This window comes from Chenopodium quinoa, unplaced genomic scaffold, assembly GCF_001683475.1.
Source record: "Chenopodium quinoa cultivar QQ74 unplaced genomic scaffold, ASM168347v1, whole genome shotgun sequence".
NCBI classification, from domain to species: domain Eukaryota; kingdom Viridiplantae; phylum Streptophyta; class Magnoliopsida; order Caryophyllales; family Amaranthaceae; genus Chenopodium; species Chenopodium quinoa.
This window is the reverse complement of record NW_018745448.1, coordinates 1,916,234-1,940,107: the sequence shown is the minus strand read 5'-3', so window position 1 is coordinate 1,940,107 and position 23,874 is coordinate 1,916,234. Positions and strand designations below refer to the sequence as shown.

General features: G+C 32.0%; 2 protein-coding genes across 2 annotated transcripts; one reads left to right on the top strand and one right to left on the bottom strand.

The window, feature by feature from the left end:
- The first annotated feature begins 11,020 nt into the window (after positions 1 to 11,020).
- LOC110713869 (thiosulfate sulfurtransferase 16, chloroplastic-like) lies at positions 11,021 to 15,384 on the top strand. Its single transcript, XM_021892308.1, has 6 exons — positions 11,021 to 11,418; positions 12,995 to 13,108; positions 13,247 to 13,320; positions 13,674 to 13,744; positions 13,873 to 13,926; positions 15,044 to 15,384. The coding sequence occupies exons 1-6, from the start codon at positions 11,237 to 11,239 to the stop codon at positions 15,116 to 15,118; spliced, it is 570 nt and encodes a 189-aa protein (XP_021748000.1). The 5' UTR covers positions 11,021 to 11,236; the 3' UTR covers positions 15,119 to 15,384.
- Positions 15,385 to 15,507: 123 nt separating this feature from the next.
- Positions 15,508 to 21,562, bottom strand: LOC110713868 (bifunctional nuclease 2-like). Its single transcript, XM_021892307.1, has 9 exons — positions 21,021 to 21,562; positions 19,467 to 19,673; positions 19,312 to 19,364; positions 19,141 to 19,197; positions 17,748 to 17,813; positions 17,583 to 17,654; positions 16,272 to 16,381; positions 16,061 to 16,152; positions 15,508 to 15,952 (listed from the first exon to the last, which is right to left on the bottom strand). The coding sequence occupies exons 1-9, from the start codon at positions 21,295 to 21,297 to the stop codon at positions 15,855 to 15,857; spliced, it is 1,032 nt and encodes a 343-aa protein (XP_021747999.1). The 5' UTR covers positions 21,298 to 21,562; the 3' UTR covers positions 15,508 to 15,854.
- Positions 21,563 to 23,874: the final 2,312 nt, after the last annotated feature.

Genomic DNA, 23,874 nt, shown 5'->3' with positions numbered 1-23,874 from the left:
GACCGTAATCTCTAATTAAATAATCCTTACTGTGTTTATGATGGAACTTTTAAACAGAAAGATAACTTATTGGATATATAAGGTTCAAGGGGATAAAGTTCCGTTCTTGAACGACACTTTTATTTAATTTGAAAATATTACAACACTCATATATTACAACACACACACGCAAACTGAAAGCTTAAACAGACATAAGCTGAACTAGAGTTTTCTCTACTTTAAGAGAGATGGAGAACCAATCTTTCTCTAAGGTGAGTATTTTTCTGTAGAGGACTCTCTAAATCTTTCAAAGTAATTCTCTAGCTAACTCTTTCAACTCTACCTTCACTTCTTGGCCTAAATCCCTTTATATAGGGAGCAAAGTCACATAGGATCCTTATCCTGACTCAGCAGGCAATTATACACTATTGCTTTTTACAAAGATACTTTAAGATAGAAACAATTAATAAAACGTGTCTACAATGAAGATTCCTTGCATTATTGCTGGTGTGGGCTCAAGCATACATAATTTCATCCATCATCATTTCTTGTAGGATCCCCTCACTATCTTTGCTGTCTACGCACATAAGATTCTCTTTTTCTATGCAACACATTTGGCTGTGTATTCTTCATCCCAACTCATGAATGCTTCAAACAGATACTCATGGCCTTCAAATGACAAAAACTTCCCACTTTTAATATCTTCTAAATATTTGTACATTGACTCGGTGTTGTTTATGCCATCTACTAAATATTCTTTCATCTCGTTAGGTGCCACAATTGTTGTGTTACCAACAAGAAATATGATAGGAGGATTTTCTTTCCTTTTTATAAAACCGTTGAGATATTGTGAAATGTAGAAGAATCCAAGTGCTCTGGCCTCAGTTGGATTTCTAACAGTTTTCTGACGAATTAGTATGGGATCTTTGCAACACCTCACTTTCCCAAGCATTATAAAGTAATGTGGTGGACTAACTTTTCCTTCTTTAACTTCAATATTAGCACATTGTACCTTGCTCCTAGCTGAAATTCGTCTTTTTTGTCATCACAATATTCTCAAACCTTGTTGAATGCGTACTGTTGGAACTTTGTAAGTCTTGGAAAGAAAGAGTCATTAGGAGTAGGGAATTTACAGAAATCATGTACCATTCCATAATCCCAAGCCTTGTAATTTATACTAATGAATGGAGCATTTTGATTAAGAGGAAATGGGTAGATTCGCAATGATGCAACTTTAGAGTTTTTGGGAAACTCTATTCTTTCTCTCCATAGATCTCGAAGATCAAAGAATTTACTGGACCTTGTAGCTAGGGGTGAGCATGGGACGGGTACCCATACCGTTAGTACTAACGGTTCGGGTACCCGATAACAAAAATCACTAAAAGTGATACCCATAACCGAAACCGATAAGTTCGGGTACCCGGATTTTCGGATCGGTTATCGGGTACCCAATAAGATATCCAACAATGATAATTAAACTTAATTATGTAGTTATTGTGATATAATTTACAACTAATTAAAAACAATGCCATATAATCTTGACCAAATTATTAATAATATTACTAATCATTGATATTATGAAGTGATTATGAAGTAAAGTAAAAGTTTAGATTCACATTAATAGATTTAATTAGGGAGAAAAAGCAAAAAAAATGCTTATCGGATCGAATCGGGTAACGTTAATTTTAAAATGATACCCATAATCATACCCGATAAAAAAATATCGGTACGGGTACCCGAACCGTTATGGTTATCGGATCGGATACCCTAATTTTTGGAACGGTTACGGATCGTTTTTTCGGGTAGTTTTGCTCAGCCCTACTTGTAGCCACCAACTCGTACCATATTCTAAAATCATTATCTCTTATTTTTGTTTAATATTATATTTTGTAAATCAAGAAAGAGCTGAAATAACATAATTGTTACTTCGAACATCAATGACCTTTGGATAGCCCGACGGCAACCCTTAATTAAACCATCTCGAGAATGTTGTTTTGCTGATATGATCAAGCCTTGCATTGAGGCCCAACTGGAGGGTGAAACCCGCTCCATTGCCTTTTCGGTCTCATCAATGAGAGTTTTCCTCTCTACATCCATCTTTTGAAGCTGGTATGCAGGAGGTTTTTGTGTAGTCTTGAGCTTCTTGGACGACATAAGCTAATTCTCTGGTCAAGCTTTCTGCCAAAGAATTCTTTGTCCCCTGTATATGTTCAACAGTAAAAGAGAATTGGTTAAGCCATAATTGCCAACGCAGGAGTCTCCCTTGAGCTTGCATATTAGACAAATTCTTTTTAACATAATCGAGTATGCCTTTGCAATATGTTCTTATTAAGAACTGTTTAGGGGCTAAGAAGATTAAAAACTTCCCGATCCCTCTAATAACTGCAAGGATTTCCTTTTGCATTGTAGGATAGTTTAACTCAACTTTGTTAAAACTTCCACTACTATATCTGCAAAGTCTTTCTCCTTCTTTTATTTTTAACACAACACTCTAGTGCTCATTACTAGCATCTGTTTCAAGGATTAAATCATTTTCACTAGTAGGTAGTGTTAGTACAAGAAGATCTTTACACATAGCTTTTAAATTCTGAACAATTTTGGAATCACTTTCCTTCCAGTTCCAAGTTATTTCTTTCTTGAGTTTTTGTTGTAATGGCTTTCTTAATAAAGCAAGATTTTCTATGAAATCAGAAGCATAGGTTAAACATCCTAGGACCCTTTCTAGTTGTTTACTATCTTCAATTTTATGTGGAAAATTTTCAATCTTTTGTAGAATATGTTTTTGCAGTATTATTTGTCCTGCTTTAATTTCTAATCCTAGAAACACAATTTCTTGTTTAGCATAAACACATTTATCTTTTCCAAGGATTATACCATGCTATGCACATTTTTAAGTTACTGCTTTAAGATCATTCTTATGTTGTTCTAAATCTTTTGAGAATATTAAAATATCATCTATATAGACCAAACAACAATGATAAAGTTCTCTAAAAATATTATCCATTCTTCTCTGAAATATTTGTGGAGCATTTTTTAATCCAAAAGGCATTACTATCCATTCATAATGCCCTTAAGGGGCACTAAATGCAGTTAATGGAATGCTTTCTTCTTCCATTTTAATTTTCCAATAGCCACTCTTACAATCCATTTTAGAAAACCATGTGGCTCCTTGTATTCTATTAAATAACACAGTTTTATTAGGAATGTAATAGCCATAAAAAACAGTATTATTATTTAGTTGTTTATAATTAATGACCATTCTAGCTTTATGTAGGGAATAGTTTCAAGCCTTTAAAATCCCACTAGCTTGAACCCCACTGTGATCATACACTAAAGTACGGTGACGTCCAAAAGGGAAGAAGATAGAGCAAAAGAGTCGCCAACAAGTTTTTAAGGAACTTGTAAACCGTTCACGAGGTGAAGGTTACACCCCTTAACGATCCAAGAGATCGTCAACTCCATAAGGTCATGAACCAAATAAGGGTTCGGGGATGATGGTACAAATCCAACCTAAAAGAGATTGAACCTGCCCTAATAATTGGCCTCTACTTTATTCTGATCGTATTCATGTGCGCTTTCTGACTAACATGCAATCAATAGGAATTAACCCTAAACCTGTTTAATCTATGTTGGTTGAATTTAATGCACAAATAAACTATTATTGGCGATCACTTGAATTATAATCACAATTAACCTAACAAGATTATTAATTATCTTATTAAGCATGATTGCAAATACCAATTCCCTTTAACCTGCAATAAAAGGTGATCAAGCAATAACAATATAAAATAATATGCATATCAAGCAACATGATAAATAATCATAATAATTATAAATAATCATAAACATTAGAAAAAACATAGGAAGCATCATACTTTAAATCATACTTAATATTAAAGATACCCTAGACATGATACTAGGAATCAAAATAACGATCTAAGCATGATATCTACATCATAAATCAATTAAACCATTAAAGTACTTACTTGGATGCCTCGTACCTCTTTCTAATTACAAAATACACACGTTAGTAACTTCAAGGAAAAATAATAACCAAAACAATTAAATTAAATAATTGAAATAGAGATTTGGGACCAAACCCTCAGAAATTAAAACCTTTCACGTCTAGGACGAAGGCAACTTCGAATATGGCTAGGTGTATCAAGATCTTGTGAATGCGGAATTTTGTATTAAAGAGTAAAGTTTAGAAAGGAATGCTAAAAGATTAATGATTCATAAAGTAATTGTTGACGATTGACGATTGTAGATGATGAATGAAAACGGAGTTTATTAAAACTTAAGAGTAAAAGAATTGGTGAATGATAGATGTAGATGATTCTTGAAAACGGAGTTTTTTGATACGATATTTATAGAGAAAAAAATCCAAAAAAGATAATTTATCAAAACAGAGTCTGAAGATCGAAAAACTAACTTGGCGCCAGCCCTGGCTCATTGGCGCCATGACCAGTGGCTAGTGCCAGGCGCCAATGGATGGCGTCTGGCGCCAATCCTGATTCCAGGCGCCAAGGCCTGGGGTTGGACGCCAAACCGGATTTTAACACGTTTTCGAAAATTTGATAATTTTATTGTACTGGGAGATAAAATAATATAATTTCAGTCGAAAATGCTATTTGATCTAATTAAAACTCTGAAGAATTCTAACTGAATTAAGAATGATAAAAACCTTCTAGAATGTTCTAGAAGACCAAAACCATTCCTAATTACATTAGGAATGATAAATCATATTAGGCCCTCCCCTAGATCATTGGGCCGTACTTAAAACTCAAACCGGGCCCAGTTTAGTAAATTGGCCATAATTTCCTCAATATTCACCGGAATTGGGCTTATAATATATCGTTGGAAAGGTCTTTGCAAGCTCCATCAAACTACACTACTATTGGAACCATATCATGGACCAACCAAACTGTATTGACTGTTTTCTTAAAAAAAGTTTTCAAAAATAGAGAGAAGAGAAAAGAAATAAAACTTTCCGCAACACTAGACCTTTCCACACTTTCGTTTCATTCGATTATGATTCGACGTGAAAGGTACTCATCACCGGGTTTGGTTTTGGGGAGACATAAATGGGTGTCTACAATTTACCTCTTTTTTCTTCTGCATGATTTCTTACCATGAATGCTGGACTATTATGAGGACTTCTGCTATTCCTAATTAGCTTTTTATTAAGCAATTCTTGTATTTTTTTCATCAAACTCCTGAATATCTTGGTAGGTATGAACCATTTGTCTCACTCTAATAATCTTATTATAATTTGTTAGAGTTATCTTAGCAAATGTCTTATCCTTTTCCCAATGTTCTAAAGGATTTGTTGAATATAATTTTTCGCTTAGTTTTTCTTGTTGCTTATTTATCTGATTTATCAATGATGAATCACACTCAAAAATTCTAAGTGCAACCTCTCGTTGTGTAGGAGTAACCCTATCACCACGCTGGCTGTGCGTAAATTCCATTGTCTGATGAGTATAAACCTTTGTTATTTTCTGTATTAGAACAGAATGACCATTAATAATAAAGATTATTTGATCAATATTTTGAGTGCATGGAGAGTATAACCTTTGAAAATTATTTCCTATTATCATATCATGACTAGGTTGATCAGTTGCCCATAAAATAGGAATAACACATTGAACTCCTCCAATTTCTATTTTTAAATCTTCAATTATCTCCGTATGCATCATGACACTATTATTAGCAATTTTAACTTGAACATGATTTTTAGCCTCTTCCACAAGAATTCTGGAAATAATGACCTCTTTCCAAAACATGTAGAGCAACCACTATCAATATATGCGCATAATTTATATTTATTGTAATCCTCAATGAATATATCAATTGGAATATAGATGCTATTAGGATTAGTACTAAATATTTCATTACAAGCTTCCATTTGCATATTAACGTCATCTTCATATACTAGTTCACTCACATTTTTGGTTTTATACCCAATTACCTTCCTTTTATCAATAGGATTATTTGGATCTTCATTTAACTCTAAACTAGAATATGATCTCATATCAATGTTGTGCATTGCCGATTGTTTTAAAGCTTTTTTACTTTCATATTTTTCATTTAGTTTCTTTAGTAGAACTAATATTTCTTCTTCATCCTCTTCTGGCTTTTCATCACCTTGTTTTTTCATTCTTATTATTATTGAATTTTGTCTACTTAAACTTGGTGTTCTAAGACTCAGATTTCTCTGTATTTTAGGTTTTGTATTCATTCCAATATGAAGTAATCATGATTCATCAATTAGCATCTTACTTGATCTATTACTAACTGCAAGGTTCATAAAGAATTCCTCCCAATTTTTTTAAATTTCAATTTCATTAGGATTTACTTTTATAGGTGTAATTTTCTTCTTAGGACCTCCTCCTTGCTCATATTTCTGAGCATTGACTATTTGTTTCTTAAACGATGAGTCTATAGTGTTTACCAACTTATAAACCACCTTCCATCTTAATTGTATGGGTCGTGTTCCTTTATGCATTTTCACTTCTTCTGTTAATAACTTAATAGCTAAAAACTTTGACGCAAAGAAATCCTCTAAGCTCACATAATATCTAGGTTCACATATATAGCTTACCGTTCCTTGACTTAAGTTACATGTGATACCACTAATTATTTGATCATAAAATTCTTATGTCTAATATCACAAATGAAACTCAAGCATTTAACATCCTTGATAAAATCTTGCAAAGGAGTTATGTATACTTGTACTGCATCAATACAAATATAGCTATAATTTCCTTTTTCTTTATGTTTTTTTAATACTTTTCCAATTTATGATATTAATTTTGGTTGCCTTTTGTTTACAATCTTCGATTACTATGCTTCCTTCCATTTCTTCACATATATACATATTTAGTTCTAGTTTTAAAGAAAGAAGTTTTAAATATTTTATCTTTAGTAATTTGGGGAAAATTCCAGCTTTTTTAGTTTACTTGATCTAGGTCGTTATCTTCAAATGAATACTCAGCTCTTTTTAGTTGACCTATTTTCATTTTGTTTTTATTTTCCTCATTGTCATCTGATTCTGAATTTTCTAACTCTTCTCCTTCCATCATATTATTTATTTCTTCATCATAATTTTCATCTTCAAACTCATCACTAACTTCAGGTTCTTCATTATACTCATTTTCCTCTTCTATGATTTCTACTATTCCTTTATTATTACTTAAAGTCAATTCTAAAGCCTCGTCTTCTGGTAATTTTATGTAATCCCAACTTCCTAAGGCTTCCATTGGTTTATGGTTAGCTTTCTTACATTCATTATCATAATGTCCTAATTCTCTAGAAGACCAACACTTGCATGTCTTCTTTTTCTCAGGACAATATGTTGCCTTTATGAAAAACCTACTTGGTTTTCTATATTTATGTTCATAATATTTTTTCTTATAAGTTTCTCCTCTCAATCGGTCAAATTTATTTTTCTTATAATTCCTTCTTTTATTATAGTTTTTTTCTTTCACATCCATAGTTATTTGGGAAATCCCAACAAGTGAGAAATTGTCTCTTCATTTGTTGAGTTCCTGCAACCTCTCTACACTTCTTTTCAATCCACTTTCTAAGGAAAGCAATTATGTTTCCTAGGGCGTCCCTGGCTAAGAATCTCTCTCTCCATTCTTGATATTTTTCACTAATTTCTTCATTAAGAGAAATGGGTAATTTGTCATAGAACATTCCAAGATTTGTTTCATTTTCACCAATTTTATAATAATATGTTTCAAATTCCATATATTTCATATTACAGATGGACAAATTACTTAACTTTCTTTGATATTCCATTCGTTTCTCATTAGGATCGGCTCTAGGACCAATGAACTCTAACTCAATGTATTGATATAACTGCCTGAACATTCTCGTAGGTGATTCACTAGCTCTTAATGCAGTTTTGACTTCTTCATCTATTCCATCGTACCAGTCTTCTACACATCCATAGAGATTATGTTCTATATAATTTAAGAAATTTTCTGAAATCCGTTCAGTATTTAAATTAAGTACACTACTCATACTCTTCTTCCATTGATCTAAAACGTCTTGTCTATCTCTTACACCGTCTAAAATAAGTTTATAACCAGTTTGACTTATAGGTTCAAGAGTCACTTCTTCTTGTTTAGGTATATGAGTAGGCATAACCTTGACACTAAACCGAGTAGTCTTCCTTGGTATGTATCTTGGTCGTGTGCAACTTCCTTCTCCTTGGTACCTAGGTATTTGGATAACGTTGTTTACATTAATATTTTCATTAATAATTTCTTCTCCAATGTCATTATTATCTATTACTCTTTTACCTAGTTTGTTTTCAATCTTTTGTTGAACAACTTCTATGAGTAGAAAGTCTAGATCATTTAACTTTATTAATCCCATTTGTTGATATAAATCTTCCTCTAAAGTAATATAATTATTTTCCTCTATTTCATTATCAGAAGCAATCCCTTTTTTGGAAATTAAGTTCATGATTTCGTTAAGCTTATTAGGGTCTTCTTCCTTATCGAATAGGGCTTGCAATTCAGTTAGTGTTTTCTCCTGAAGATGAGGGCTCATTTTTTGTTTCTTTATTCTTTTCTTGATTACTAGTAGGTCTTTTAGGGAGTGATATAATAAACATTTTATTTTTATCTAGATTTTGAAAAGGGTATTTATATTTATATGGGACAATTTTCTCTTTATTAGGTGATGCTTTTTTTCCAAATTGATGCATAACTTCGTTTGTTAAAGCAAGTTGAACTTGTTTAACTTGTTCGTTTAGGTCGTTTACTTTTTTTTTATTAATATCGGTTGTGGTTATTGATATCTTATTTTCAATATTAACACAAGAGCATGTATGTTATCAACTTTCGATCTTAATTCGCCAACTTGATCTACTATATAATTAAGGATTGGGCCAAAATTACTAGTATTTTCAGGAATGTGATAATAATACTTAAAATCAGGTTTCTTACACTCAGTAGAGGGCCTAGTATTCTCCAGTTTTACTTAATTATTAACTAAATTAACAACTTAGTTTATTTTTCAACCGTATGGCTCTGATACCAATCGAACGCAACTAAATACCAGCAAAGTCGTAGTTAGGATACCAACTATAAAGCTACTTAATTATACCAACAAGAATACTTATTATTTACGATGCCAACCGCAATACTATGATGATACCAACGGGTTGTAGGATGGTATTTCAATATTACTGAGGATGGTATTGGCTACATATATCGTTGGTACTCACAATTTTTTTTTGGGTTTTTTTGTTAAATTACGAAAATACCCTTAGTTGAGTCCTCTTGGACTATAATTAGTTGAGGCCTAGAATTTCCGATCAATCGGGGACGGAGGGAGTATGATTTAAGGTGGGTCTATTAGGTGAGAAAAATTAATTAAATATTATAAAAGCTTTTCAAATAATAAAATGGAGAAGTATTTAAAAACGGTCGAAAAAGAAAAGTGGAACAACCCGAGCAAATATTTAAAAACAGAGAGAGTAGTACATTAAAAATAACACGATAAATCAATTACATAATACTAAAAGCGAATCTGACATGACATTTGTCATGTTCTGATTAAAAAATTTCCCGCCACTTTTTTCTTTCCAATTTTTTTCTTTTTTGTACAAATTAAAATCTCCATTAATATTATTTTATATATCCTATGATATTTAACTTTCAATATGGCAACTATATACGAAATATATTCTATATGCATATCTTTCAAATTTTTTATAATAGTTATTTTTGTATAATAAACAAACACATAATAAGGTAATATTAGAATAATAAAATGTACTACTCCCGTACTTCGTATCATTCTACAACGTATTTTTTCTTTGAAAGTTTTTTTTTCTCTAACCAGGATTTGATACTTTAGCTATTATTATATATTTATTGATTTTTTTTATAATACTCCCTTCGTCCCCTTTTGATAGTCCCTTATGGACATTTTTCACGGGAATTAATAAGCACAAATAAGAATAGTAAAAGTACATTGAAAAAGTAAATTGACATTGGGTATGAAAAAAAGTTGAAAGAGAGAAAGTAATAAAAGTACATGGAAAAATAAAATTTACTTAGAAAATTTTAATTTGCACAAATATTGTTGCAAATTGGAGAAAATTTTGGTAAAAAATTAATATTAATGGTTGTTGGAAAAAGCAAATGGGGTGAATATTTTGGGACTAAAATTTGCCCATAAGGGACTATCATTTGGGGACGGAGGGAGTAATAACATTACAATTCAATAATTATAAACACAAATATAAAACAAAATGAAAAAATCATGATTATTAATTTTCATAAAAATTAGTCAATTAAATTTGTAAAAATTGTGCCAGTTATAGTATGCTATAAAATATTGTGCCGGTCAAAACATGCCAACAAAATAGGGACATATGGGTATATAATTACATTGCACGGGTTATAATTATAAATTGCATTCTCATGTAAAACACTATAATCATTAATTTTTTGTGTTTTTTTAATGTTTAATAATCAATAACTTTTGATAACAATATAATATTAATTCAATATTTTTTTTTTGAAAAAAAATTCAAGTATTTGTTTCAATTAAAAATATAAAAAAAAAATTATTATTGTATTAACATTATAATTCACTGATTCATAGTTTGATTAAATAAAAATCGTGCATTACACAGGATTTAAACTAGTATAATACTGTATTACATTAAAAATACCAATGTAATAATAAATTGTACTCGTGAATTTACTAATTAGCCCAACATGTCAAACAAATCGTCTGTAACAACTATACGCTTAATTGTACTCGTGAATCAATGCAAAGATGATTGTTTGATGAATGAGGTGACATGTGCTTAAGGTAGGCCTACAATGGGACAGAGTAATCGATTCATACAAACGCAAAACAATGTAAGGGTGATGTGGAACCTCCTCCTAGATTTTATCTCTAAGACACTCTTACATTCACATACGTAACATCGTTCATGTCATATTTAATTGTTATTTTTTTCCTTTGTTTTTATATAAAACCAAAGTTTATCCTAAACTACAAATATCCAAAACCCCACTCCATAGAATTGCGTGGCACTGATTCATTTTTATTTTTCTGCTCATCTCTTACAAATCAATTATTTTTCCCCATCTTATTTTAATTTTACGTAATAACTCCTATTATTCTAAGCTCTTAAATAATAAAATCTCTCTTTTTTTTTTTTCTATCTATTCATTTCTATTACTTGACAAAAATAAAACAAGCTTCAAGTTAGAAAGAAATGGCAGCATCAATTTCATCATCTTCCTCTATAATTCAACAAACAATTCTGCGATCTCACAATTTACGTGACCGCCTCGTCAATGGTGTTTCATTTTCACCTTTGGTATCTGTTAAGAAGGTTTCTTTGCTCCCGATACGGTGCCGTTTAAACATCCCCAACAGAAATTATACCGGTTACAGGTATATCATATGTTTTTCATCATTATAATCTTGATTGCTTCTAATTGGTATTCACTATTTAAGCATTATAATCTTGATTGCTTCTAATTGGTATTCACTATTTAAGCATTTTCTTGATTATTTTATCAATTTTATTTCATAAATTATTTAATGTGGCCAGTGGCGTATCCAGTAATTCCGAACTGTGGGTTCGGAATCTTAAAAAACAAACGATGCTCATATATTAATTAAATATTCAATATATAAGTTCAAATTATTTATTACAAATGGATGGATTAAACAGTTACAAAATAATAAATAAAAAAAAACCCTACAAAAGCATTTTTCGAGTTTTATACTTTGAAAGCGTGCTAAAACATTACTACTTCTATAAATGATAAATCTATAATTATATTGCAAAAAATCAATGTTACACGAAAAACAAAAATTCCAAATCCCCAATAAACACAAATTTGACAATGTAAAATTTTTCTAATTATCAATTAAAAGTCCAAGTTAAAATTTAAAATTCTAAGTTTCTAAATTCAATTTGTATGTCAACAATATATCAAAACTAATTAAACAAATCAATAATTAATCTAATTATCACTAATTTATAAACAAATAAAGATTTAAGAATTAAGAGGAGTAGAGAAATAAGAGGACTATTGAAACTAATACGTACTAAAGGATAAAAACAATAATAATATTAAATAAGTATGAAGCAAGTAAAATAAAGAACTCAATAATATTTCTTCATGCTTAATTCACCAAATACAAGAGCCATATATGTAGGCTAACAAATAACTAAATTTACCAATATGCTGGTCTCGAATCCATGATCAAGAGGAGCCTCACTACACTATTAATCACTCCCTTACCAATATGCTAGAGTTACATATTTGTATATTTACTTCACAAAATTTTGTTTTAACCTTATTTATTTTCTTTTTTAATAATAAACAGATTTTATTTTCTTTTTAATATATATTGTGGTATATACTTCTAGAGTTTCAATTCAAAGATATACAAAGTATTTCAAGAATTATCAAAGACCAATTAAATTAATTGACATCTAGATAATGAAGGCATTTATAGTTCATTCTAAATTTTATTTGATTTGGTTAACAAGGGAGTCTAGTCCCATTTAACAAATTGATTCAATAATTTAAACTAGTACGTGTGTGACTTTGGCATTGCACTAGCCTCCAGGTGTTACTTTGAGGTTTTTTTTTTTTTTTTTTTTTTTTTTTTGACATTAAAATACGATTATGCAATGACAACAATAAATAAATTTGGATTAGTTTTTCTTTTATTCTACACTCTATTTTCTATTTATATGTTTGTATGGATTAATTGAACATAATTTATTTTTAACTTAGGTGGTAATATTTGTGGTTTTCATTCAATGATGTTTAGTGTTCAAACTTTGTAGGAGATGAAACAAATATGTAATGATGGGCATGATGCTAATGCAAGAATATGACATATAGATATTTTTAGGAACTCTTTTTAATATATGAAAAAAAAAAATGGATATATTAGTTTAATTTCTACTTAAAACGCAAATAATTGATAAACCGATGAAATTCCATAGTTCAAGGAGAGCTGGAACGACTAGCAATGTGGAGGTTACTGCAGCTCCAACATCTGTACCAGTTCGTGTCGCTCATGAGCTTCTTCTAGCTGGCCATAGCTACTTGGACGTCCGGTAAAATCTCCCTTTTTGTGGATCTACATACTGTACTTTGTATTAGGCTACTATTTAGTAGATATAATGTTTGTTTTTGAGCCCTTTCCCTATCATCAAAAGTAATTTTTTGATTTGTGCCTGGGATAAAATTTGCAGGACTCCGGAAGAGTTCACTGCTGGGCATGTACCCGGGGCTGTGAACATCCCTTACATGTTACGAATTGGTTCAGGTTTGATCCACTTGGCTTGTTTATCTACCTAGTACCAGTAGTAATATAAATTGTTTTTATGGATTACTTTATAACTCATATGTTAGCATTACTTGTTATATATCTATATTTAATAAATTCATTGGTTAGCAAGTAGTTCACTTAATGAGAAAACTTGGTCTAAGGCAAGCCAACTTTTCAATAATAGTTGGTAAGGCCAATTTTAATAGTATGAAAAACTCTCAAGACTGAGTAAAAAACTGGCAAAATTCCGATAATCAAACAAGATTTATGAACTTCGTAATTAATGTTTGATAATTCAAATTGGATATTGTCGTATTTTGCTGACTACTCTATCATTCCAATTGATGCAGGGATGACAAAGAACCCCAATTTTCTTGAACAAGTGAAATCACAATTCAGCAAAGATGATGAAATTCTTGTTGTATGTTTGATCCATAACTTTAAACCTTTGTACACATTGCATATAACATTTAAGAACCATATATAAATATATACTGTTGTTTTCTTCTTTTCCCTTTTTACAATATTTATATGTTTATGTATAAACAGGGTTGCCAAAGTGGAAAGAGATCTCTTATGGCTGCAAATGATCTTCAATCTGCTGTAAGTATTGAATATTACTTTTGATATAGTCCATACTGATGAATCATCTTCCTTAATTAAGGCCCCGTTTGGTTTAATGTAAAACATTTTCAATGGAAAATTAGTTTTCATGGAAAACATATTTTCAAAGAAAAACACAATTGCAAATTAGTTTTCCTTTGTTTGGTTGCATACAAGAAAAGTCCAAGAAAAATAAAAAATAAGAGTGGAAATGTAAGGATGAATGAGAGGGAAGTAAAAAAAGAGGTAAGGAGAAGAGAGGAAAATGTAGCTTCCCTTGTTTCTAAAAGGAAAATGTTTTCCATCATTAAGGATGAAATTTTCCACCTTTGAAAAATTGTTTACACTCCTTAACAAACCAAACAAAGGAAAATGGGAAAAAATGGAAAATTCATTTTCTATGAAAACATTTTACATCAAACCAAACAGGGCCTAAGCTGCACTTCCCATTAATATCGTGAAGTTAAGAAATTAGACGTATAATACACGACAACTCTATATGGTCATTTTCATGTTCATGAATCGAGTTGGTTACATGTCATTAGTCATAAACTTTTTTTGGGGACTATTTTCCTTCAAAATAAATAAATTTGGGTACTATTAATTATCTCTTGAGGATAATTTTTTGTTGCTTAATTCCTTAATCCAACTTAATATTTTTGGGTTGCTTAATCTAACCAAGACAATCCATGAGAAGATTGCTTAGGATATTTATGAATAAATTCTTCTATTATTTTTTTTATTTCTTAATAAATTCTTCTATTAAGAAAGAAACGAATTGCTGTTTTCTTGCACTCCAATACAATATTGCATGTTAATATGTTATTAATTAGTTCACAACTTCACATGAACTCTTAATTCACCAACTAGATGATATCCGGTCTCTTTCATATTAATGATATATAAGTTGGTTAAAAGTTGTTAGTAATAATTTTATTTATTTATTTTTTTTTTATTTTTTTTTTTTTTTGGAAACCTGTTAGTAATAAATTATATGTAGAACTTTTTTTCTGAAATCACCTAAATTATGGCATTGAAAAAAATATTAAAGGGCATATTTAAAGGGGATTGTTGAGAGATTGTCGCGGCCTAATGACATTTCATTCTTAAATTACAGGGCTATACAGGCATCATTGACATCGCTGGTGGTTATTCTGCTTGGACTCAGAGTGAACTTCCAACAGAAATTTAGCAGAAGCTGTTAATAGTAATAGCTTAAGATGTGATGAATAGTTGTAGTGCACATCTGAAAATTGTAATCCGTATGTATATATTATCAAGTTGTACATTTCAGGTATCGTTCTGTAAGCCTTGAGCTAAGAATTTGGTTATAATGTCCATGGCATTTGCCTTCTATTTCTTGTTTTGTTTAATGTAAAAAGCTAATTGACATATTACTCATCTTGGCTTAGCAATGAAGAATATAAAATGGTCAGACAAACTTCAAAGTTGGTTCTAGTTGTGAGCGATTTTTTTTTTTTTTTTTGTATATATTAGAGTTGCTCAAGGTGAGGGAATGATCATTGTGCCACTGCATAAGCCATGTCGTATATTTCAATTCTTCGGCTAGCCATTATAAGAGATTCATCAATAAAATCCTACTTTTGGCAAACCATTCACTATAAACAGGAATACAATTTCCATAACAGTCAGCACACCACCTGTAAATTTCTGATTCTTATAAAACACGATATATGAGGTTCGAACGACCTATAGGCTTACTTGTGAACTATTTAAAAAATATTTACAGCTAAAAAATATTTACAGCTAAATAAGAAAACTAATCATAAAAATAACCTGTACAACTCCTAAGTATGCTTTTTCCTGTTAGCACAGAAACATCACAATTATTTCTAGGATGTGATGCCTTATCTGTTGATTGCACCATAATCGAATATATCTGGTCAGTTTCTCCTTTAATGTTTCAATCAAGGCAAATCTGGGATCGGTGACTCGAGCCAGTTTTTTGGTTGTGATATTTGAATTCTAGAATTAGAATGCTTTAAAAGTTTGTCCCTCCACATTGCTGCACATCATAATTTAGACAAAATAAAATGATTGAAAGTCGATAGCAATATTAACAAATAACAAACTAAGAGCGATGTGGTGGTTACATTGTTAACCTACTGCATACCTGCGTCATTGTACCTTTCTTCTTGCGCTGCTAACTTCATATTCAGCACAAGATTAAATTCCTCAGCCAACGGATCTGGACCGTCCATGGGGCTGCATCAATTAAGTTGATTACTGGTTACAGAAATTTTATAAATAAATATGCTAATGTTAAATAGACAACCTATCAGGATCACTGAATTAAGAATCTTTTTGAACACTCAGGTTAATACCTGTCCAATAATACGTCATAGATAGGTTTTTTATCACGAATTCTGCCGGTCCCATAGCTAATCCTGATAGCATCCATGAGGACAATTTGCTTATCTATGAATATTGGGGCCTGTGCAACATAATTTAATTATCAAAACAATAGTTGGAGCAGTACCAAAGGCAGCAGTTTATAAAACATAAAAGTCAAGAGAAACTACAAAATAAACTACAATAAAGCATAAATGAATCGACATCCAATAGATGAATCCTGGATTCTGATTCATAAATTATGAAGAGCACCCAATTCAAGAACACATAAAGGTCTCCTTCAAACTTTCAAAGGGCACCATTTGCAGTACAAAAGCAGAGTAGCAACTAATACTTGAGAGCTGTGAAAGTAGATATATCACTATGTTTTAACACTTTTGGCTATTTTTGCAATACTAACATTTCCAGAAAAAGTCTTAGCAGAAAACACTAATAACATCCAACTATATTATTGAACTCCAAAGGTGATAGATGTCTTCTCTCCATGTGTCACCATCACTTGGCAAATGACATGGAGTCGTGACATGTCATGCGCACACGATCAATATTAAGTTATTAACTACTCACAAAAAAATGTTGGCATCCATGCTTTGAAGGACTTGAACTCCTGACCTCGCATTCATAAATGAGCCACCACTCCAATAACAATACTTATGACTATAAAACAGTTATATACTACCTCCGTTTCTTATTATGTGCAACAAAGAGGTATTATTTGTGAGACATAAAATATTCCTTTGTTGCACATAATAAGAAACGGAGGTAGTATATATGATAATAATTTAATCCCTAAACAATTATATTTTGGGTAATAATTTGTGATAACAATTTTAGCTTGATCTTTATTCTTTTATTTAAATCGTATATAGATCACACATAAAATTGGGAAAAATAGGAGCCTAAAAAAAAATAGGAGAATAAGGTTGCACTTTTTTTTAGCAAACTAAGTGTGTTATGTTTTATATTTCAAAATATATAACGGCTTTGCAACTCGATGAAAAATGTATAGTGTAAGAAATTTATTATAATTGAAATACAAAAGATCAAGTAAAATATTCAGTTGGCTAATTGTTTGTTAACCAATTTTTTTTCTCAAAATATATATAGTTAAATTTATATTTTCCAGAATTAAAAAAAAAAAAAAAGGAAATTACAAGTAATGACTCAGGCAGGGCCATTACCCAGGTCAATGACTAGTTATTTATAAAAAGAATTGTAGCATATAAAAAAAATTAAAAAATAAAATTCTCAATCGACGCTGATTAAGTATGTAAAATATGTACCTTACATCTTTGGGCTAAGTTGATAGCATCTGATGGTTGTGCATCGACACTAAAATTTTCCCTCTCTCCAACCTGCCATGAGCCAGAATATTCTTAGAAAACACAAACAATCACACTAATTGTGCCTAAGCTGGAAAACCAAATTTGTGAAAACAAAAAACTTACTTTGCCAAAATATACTCTGGAAAAGTAAGTGTCGACCGTCCTTTTGGTAATTTTCACCATCCTCACCTAACAATTGAGATGGAAGAATACAATAAGAGATGACTCACTCAAAAACAAACATCAACTCCAGTCATATTGAAATACTAAAGCCTTCTACAAGGATAACAAGAAAAATTTTACAAAAGAAGAACCCCATTATCAGCAGAATGGAAGATAATACAAAAAGGGGCACTTATGTACACTGAAGACGGACATAAAACTGATATAGGGATACATATTAATATTTCAATAGATAGATTCAGATCTCAAAGGCATAAAAAGTGGGAAGCCAATTTGCTCCCAATTTTGGTGACTAAACATTACTATGTTTTGTTCTAAAATGACAGCACATACCAAGACGGAAAACAATAGAAGCTAAAGAATACTTAAAGTCTCTATAAACACTGAAGTGTCTTTTAAACAATAAAAAATGTGATGGATGGACATCAGCTATAGTAATAAACTATACAAAACATCCAGTTGGAGAACAAAGGAGAATAAATGTACCATGACTGAATTTCTAAAGGATATTTGGAGAAAACAATAATAGCAAGAATGACTAAGCACTCACTAGAGGCATATAAAGAAACTAGACCCCAACTTTGATCTCATTAATCTCATCCAATGGAGGTCACATAGCTACTGTTGTCAGCCAAAAGCACATACTAACTTTAAGACATGCAATCAGAGTTCATCATCACAAATCCAAACAACCTCTTAATTGTCCGGACTGATAACAGTTTTAAGTGAGATCAATTCAGATTGATCAAAGGGAAACACAATGATGAGACAAGATTTAATATAAACAAAATTGTACTCGAGGCCTACGATTCCTTTATGATTACATACTACGTAGTTGGTCACAATTCCTTGGTCTAAGTAACAATTATTAAATCCAAGAAGTAGGAGCTCTGAAAATCACTAATACATACAGCGTATAAACTGAAGAAGAGAACCTCCAAAATTCTAGAACACCAGAAGATAACAACATACGCATTCACTAAAGAAGGTTCCTGCCTATGGCAACGTGGAGCAGTTAAAGCTTATGCAGCACTATCCTAATGATAGCAGCAAAATGTATTGCAAGAACTGCTACTTGACAACAGACAATACATGAATTACAGATTACTAAGATAGTAGTCTTAGTCCCTTGATGCTGGAATACTTTTCATTGAGTAATGGTGACTCTTTTAATCATAATCCGAAAAGGAGACGAATTCTATAAGGTATGCTTATTTATATTTTTGATAACACGATGACCTTTAAGAAACTGTAGAAAGGGGGAAAAAAGTATAAAAGTGGCTGCTGATTGAAGAGCTTGGGATGTCTAAAGGTAATAAAGTTAACAATGTACCTCATTTTCAAGTCCAACCATAAGATTTCTCAAAAATTGGAACTGATTTGAGTAATCCTGCAGAAAAATCAAGGAAGAAAATATTGAATAGCAGAATCAAATAATCTGCAAATCATTCTTCCAAAGGAGAAAAGTATTTGAAAAAAATATCCACTTCAGATATGAAATTACCCCATGATCATCCTCATTTAAGGAATCAATAAGTTTCTCAACAGCAAACTCTCCTGCATTAAGTTAATGCAAATCACATATTGTAACCAAACGGTTGTATGATGAAAATCTTTATCAGCTAAACAGCAACACTGAGGGATAGTCAGACTCCTTACCTACAACAATGGGAAGCAAAAAGTCTCCTTGACAAGATATCTTAAGAAAAATAGTTGGATGCCGAAAACTACGAAGAATGTTTAATCCAATGGCGTTGACATCGGTTTTACGATCTTTCACTTGAGTAGGGAAAGGAGCAGATTGTCGAGAAACCCTTTTGACCTCTAGAAATCCTTGCTTTCGCAAATGGTAATGCTTCACAGTCTCTGCAAACCAAGTAGGATTATAAGACTGCCAGGAAAAAATATATATATATCTTGCAAATATGATATCACATCTCCATCTCCATAGTTTATGTGTACAATGTATCCATTCAGATTGAGAAATTCTTACAAACATTAAAATTAAAAGCACTTGGTGAAAGTATTTGAGGAGAAACAAAGCATGCCATTACAATTTTGAATTATAATTGGAATTGTGCAGACTTTTCATCCATTCGCTAATCATCTTAATTCTTAGTCTTACAAGTACATCACAGAATTGATTTTCCGCACATATTATGATATTAACACAATTAACTACAAAAGCTCATTAGACTACTAACTATAAACAAGTCTAAAGCATCAGAAGAGATTTTTTCCTGTGAAAACTCAAAATTTGCTTTAGCATGAACCTTGATCTTCTTATACAGAAGCTCCTACTGATTCATCCGTAGACTTGTAAGAAGTATATTCAGCGATTGCATTCCTTTTCAGTTTGTTGCTAAACAAAGACAGGGCTTTTAGGGTGAGAAAGGGTCATGAAATGATTTAACGCGAACAAAAGGTCAAGTGTAATGTATTACTGCCCTCTACCCCACCCCACCCCACCCCTTTTTTTTACATAATTTGATTACATATACAAAGGCAACAATATATCCCTTGCACTGATTCAAAATGGTTTCTTTTCTGAGCTTTTCAATATGAGTTACCCTCTTAGTATCGATTTCAAACAAGTAAGGCTGTGCACATTGCACAGCTCAATACCCTGAATCATCCCATCTAGTAATATACTCCATCCCTTCAGAAGTGTATATACACTTGGGGGGAATAATTTTATAAACTCACATCTGTCCCCAAGTGCTTAGGATTAACACCCACTAAATTATAGCCTTATATAGGGCAACTTAGTATAGCATACCAAAGCCTTGAGTTATAAGGGTTCGGACAATACGACAATGTCAACAACGATTGCTGGGAGGACGGAGAACTGTACAGTAATTGTTTCAATCAATGTGGGTTGTCACTGTGCGAAATTCCTCTTTGTAACAAATATTACCATATATGAGCATCAATATCTGATAGGATTTCTAGGTGTAGCAAGTTTTTCAGTACTTCAAATCAAATCAATCAACGGTGATCTATGTGAGATTTACGCTTTGCCTGACCATTAACATCTAAAATTAACCAACCCCAGAAAAATACATTACCCCAAAAGTTACTAAATTTAATTACAAAACCCAATTCACTATAATATTGAGTGATTTCCCCCAATTTGCATAGAAAACATAGCTTACGTAACTAAAATCAATACAAAAAACATGAAAAAAGTGAAATAAATTGGAAATTATATACCTGAAATCAATAGGGAAGCTTCTAAATACTCATCATCAGGTTGATGGTGATGTGATTCGGGATAAAATCTACCATGAGAGTGACTTTTACATTTCATAAAAGCGGATTTATGAAATTTTCTAGGGTTTGAAAGGGCTAAAAATTGCAAAGAAAATCGACAAGAATTAGGAAACGATAATGAATGACTTAACACATTAGATTGATCCGAAGATGAAGAAGGACCAAACCCTAAAATTGGAACATTATTACGAACACAAAGCTTAGTTCTTAGCATCATTGGTAGAAAGTGAAATTGAAAACAATAATTTTAGGAGAGAGAAAGAGAAAAATTAGCAAGTGCAGAAAAGAACTGTAAGCGTTAGATGATAATGGAGGTGAATGATGGGAATTTTGCGAAGTCATGAAACATGAAAATTGTAGGTGTATTTTTTATTTTATGAAGGTGTTTGGAGTGAGCTTGGCAGGTGTCCTTGTTGCCCATAACTTTTTGCCTAGTACGCGCAAATCGCTATGTGACATCTAATTGGTCGGCAATATGTTGTCAAATCAAATGTCTAATGTTTTATTTATTTTTTTAAAAATAAAATTAATTCATAAATAAAGTCATACATATATAAAAAGATTTAGGTATAATAAATACATAATAATTGAATCAAATAAAAACATTCCGTAAACAAAGCTACGATCATTGTTGCAAATCGTACATTCTTCATACGCTATTTCATATCGCTGTGATTTACAGCCTTCATCGGCGATGGAGTTTATCGATCTGTTGTAGTCATGTAGAAAATTTCTGTTTAATTCGCTAGATTGTAATCGAAATATTAACCTCTTTTTCGACCCAACACAAATTTTACCCATGAAACAATTCTATAGCAATCCATAAAATAAAAAAGCAAATCCTCCCTCAGAAGAGAGAAGAAAACATCGGTCTTTCGAAGGAGTCAAATCCTCCTAAAGAAAAAGAAAACCCCTATTTTTTTAGGGAGAAATATTTCTCCTAGAAGAGGAATAATTATTATAAACCTAAAACAAAAGGAAAAAGCACACAACAACAAATAATTGGGGCTTTTCACCTATAAAAATCGATGGAAGCCCCTCCAAAATTCAACAATGGAGGCTAGAGTTTTAGAGAGAGAAGAGAGGAAAGAGAGGCTAGGGTTTTTTTTGTCTAATGTTTTATTTTGTGTATGCTTTTTGTGTATTTTTTTTAATGAAAGTCTAGATGAAAATATGAAATCTGTGTGACATATGGTTTATTTGTATTTTTAAAACAAATATCGTATATATTTATGTGATAAAATTTGAAATTTTATTCATTGTATACTTGTATATTATTTAATTTTCATATTTTAAAAAATTTGTGAATTTTATCTTATGTTGTTGTATAGTATTTAGATAGAATTTTTAATGTCAAAAGATAATATTTTATATTTAATTAACTTAAAAAAATTTGTGAATTGTTTTAATTTTAAAATAATCATAAATCTCTCTCTCTCTCTTTTTTTTCCCAAAAAAAATCTCTTTTTTTTATTACTTATAACTTAAATTTTATTCATGATATTTTTTATATATAAAAAAAAAATCATATTATAACACCCCTATAATTCTCTCTTTAAACATGTAAATACCATTGATAAATTGCAAGAGAATTACTAACGGGCTACCGCCACGTGTTCAAACGTTAAGCTAATTAAGAATTTAACAACGAAAAAACTAAATCAATTATAAATAAGTTTCAAAACCAGTGATCAAAACCAAATTAACTGTTAGGGGTCGTTTGGTTGGGGGTATTTAACAAAGGGAATGGGAATCAACTACTCCAATTCCCTTTGTTGTTGTTTGTTAAGCACTTTCTTTCATTCCCTTTACCCTCTCCATTACCCCAAATCCTTCCAACTTCATTCCCCACCCCCCAAGACTTTTCCATTCCCTTTCCTTGACCACCCCTCCACCACCACACCCACACCTAGCCACCACCCTTTTACCTTACCTCCACCACACGGTCGCACCTCCACTACTCCACCGACCTTCGCTGCCCCTTCCCCGACGTTCGCCGCCTCTCCCCGACGTTCGCCGCTTCTTCCCCTAGCCTCCACGACCATCGAAACACCTAAACAACCCATCCTCTTCACTGTTAAACAGGCGAATGACCTTCCCCCACCCTCGAAACCCTAGCGCCTAGGGTTTCGAGGGTGGGGGAGGGTCGTTCGACGGGTTTCACGGGGAGTGTCGAGGTTTTTCAGCGGCGCTAGGGTTTTCTAGGCTAAGGAGGTTTTCAGGGGAGGGACGACCTCCGCTGGGGGTTGACGAGGGACGGGAGAAGGGTGGCGAACGGCGGCGAACGGTGGGGGAGGTGCGGTGAGTGTTTTGGTGGCTGAAAAAGGTGGAAAGCAATTAGACTTGGTGGTTATGTGGTGGTGGGACTAGTGGGATTGTTTCCCTTTGTTTTAAAACAAACAACATGACAAATTTAGGTATTTTCATTCCATTCTTCTTCTTTCCCTTTGTTCATTCCATTCTGATTCCCTCATGTGAACCAAACGACCCCTTACAAGTTAGAACCATTAAGGCCCTTATTCAAAACCCAACAAAAGTAATAAATAAATCAAACCAGAATTTGACTAAATCCAAACTTATGAAATAAACTATGGACAATATCCAACACTCCACTCAAAATCCCACCACCTTGATGCAAGTTCCGATTATGTAAAAAAAAACCTGTAATTATTCTGTTCCCCAATATTATAAGTGTAAAAATTGGATCATTACAGGGTCATTGAAAGGCGAAGGCCATGACCAAGGAAAGACACACAAAAGCACGCAATCAGCAACGCTGAGTACATACAAGCTA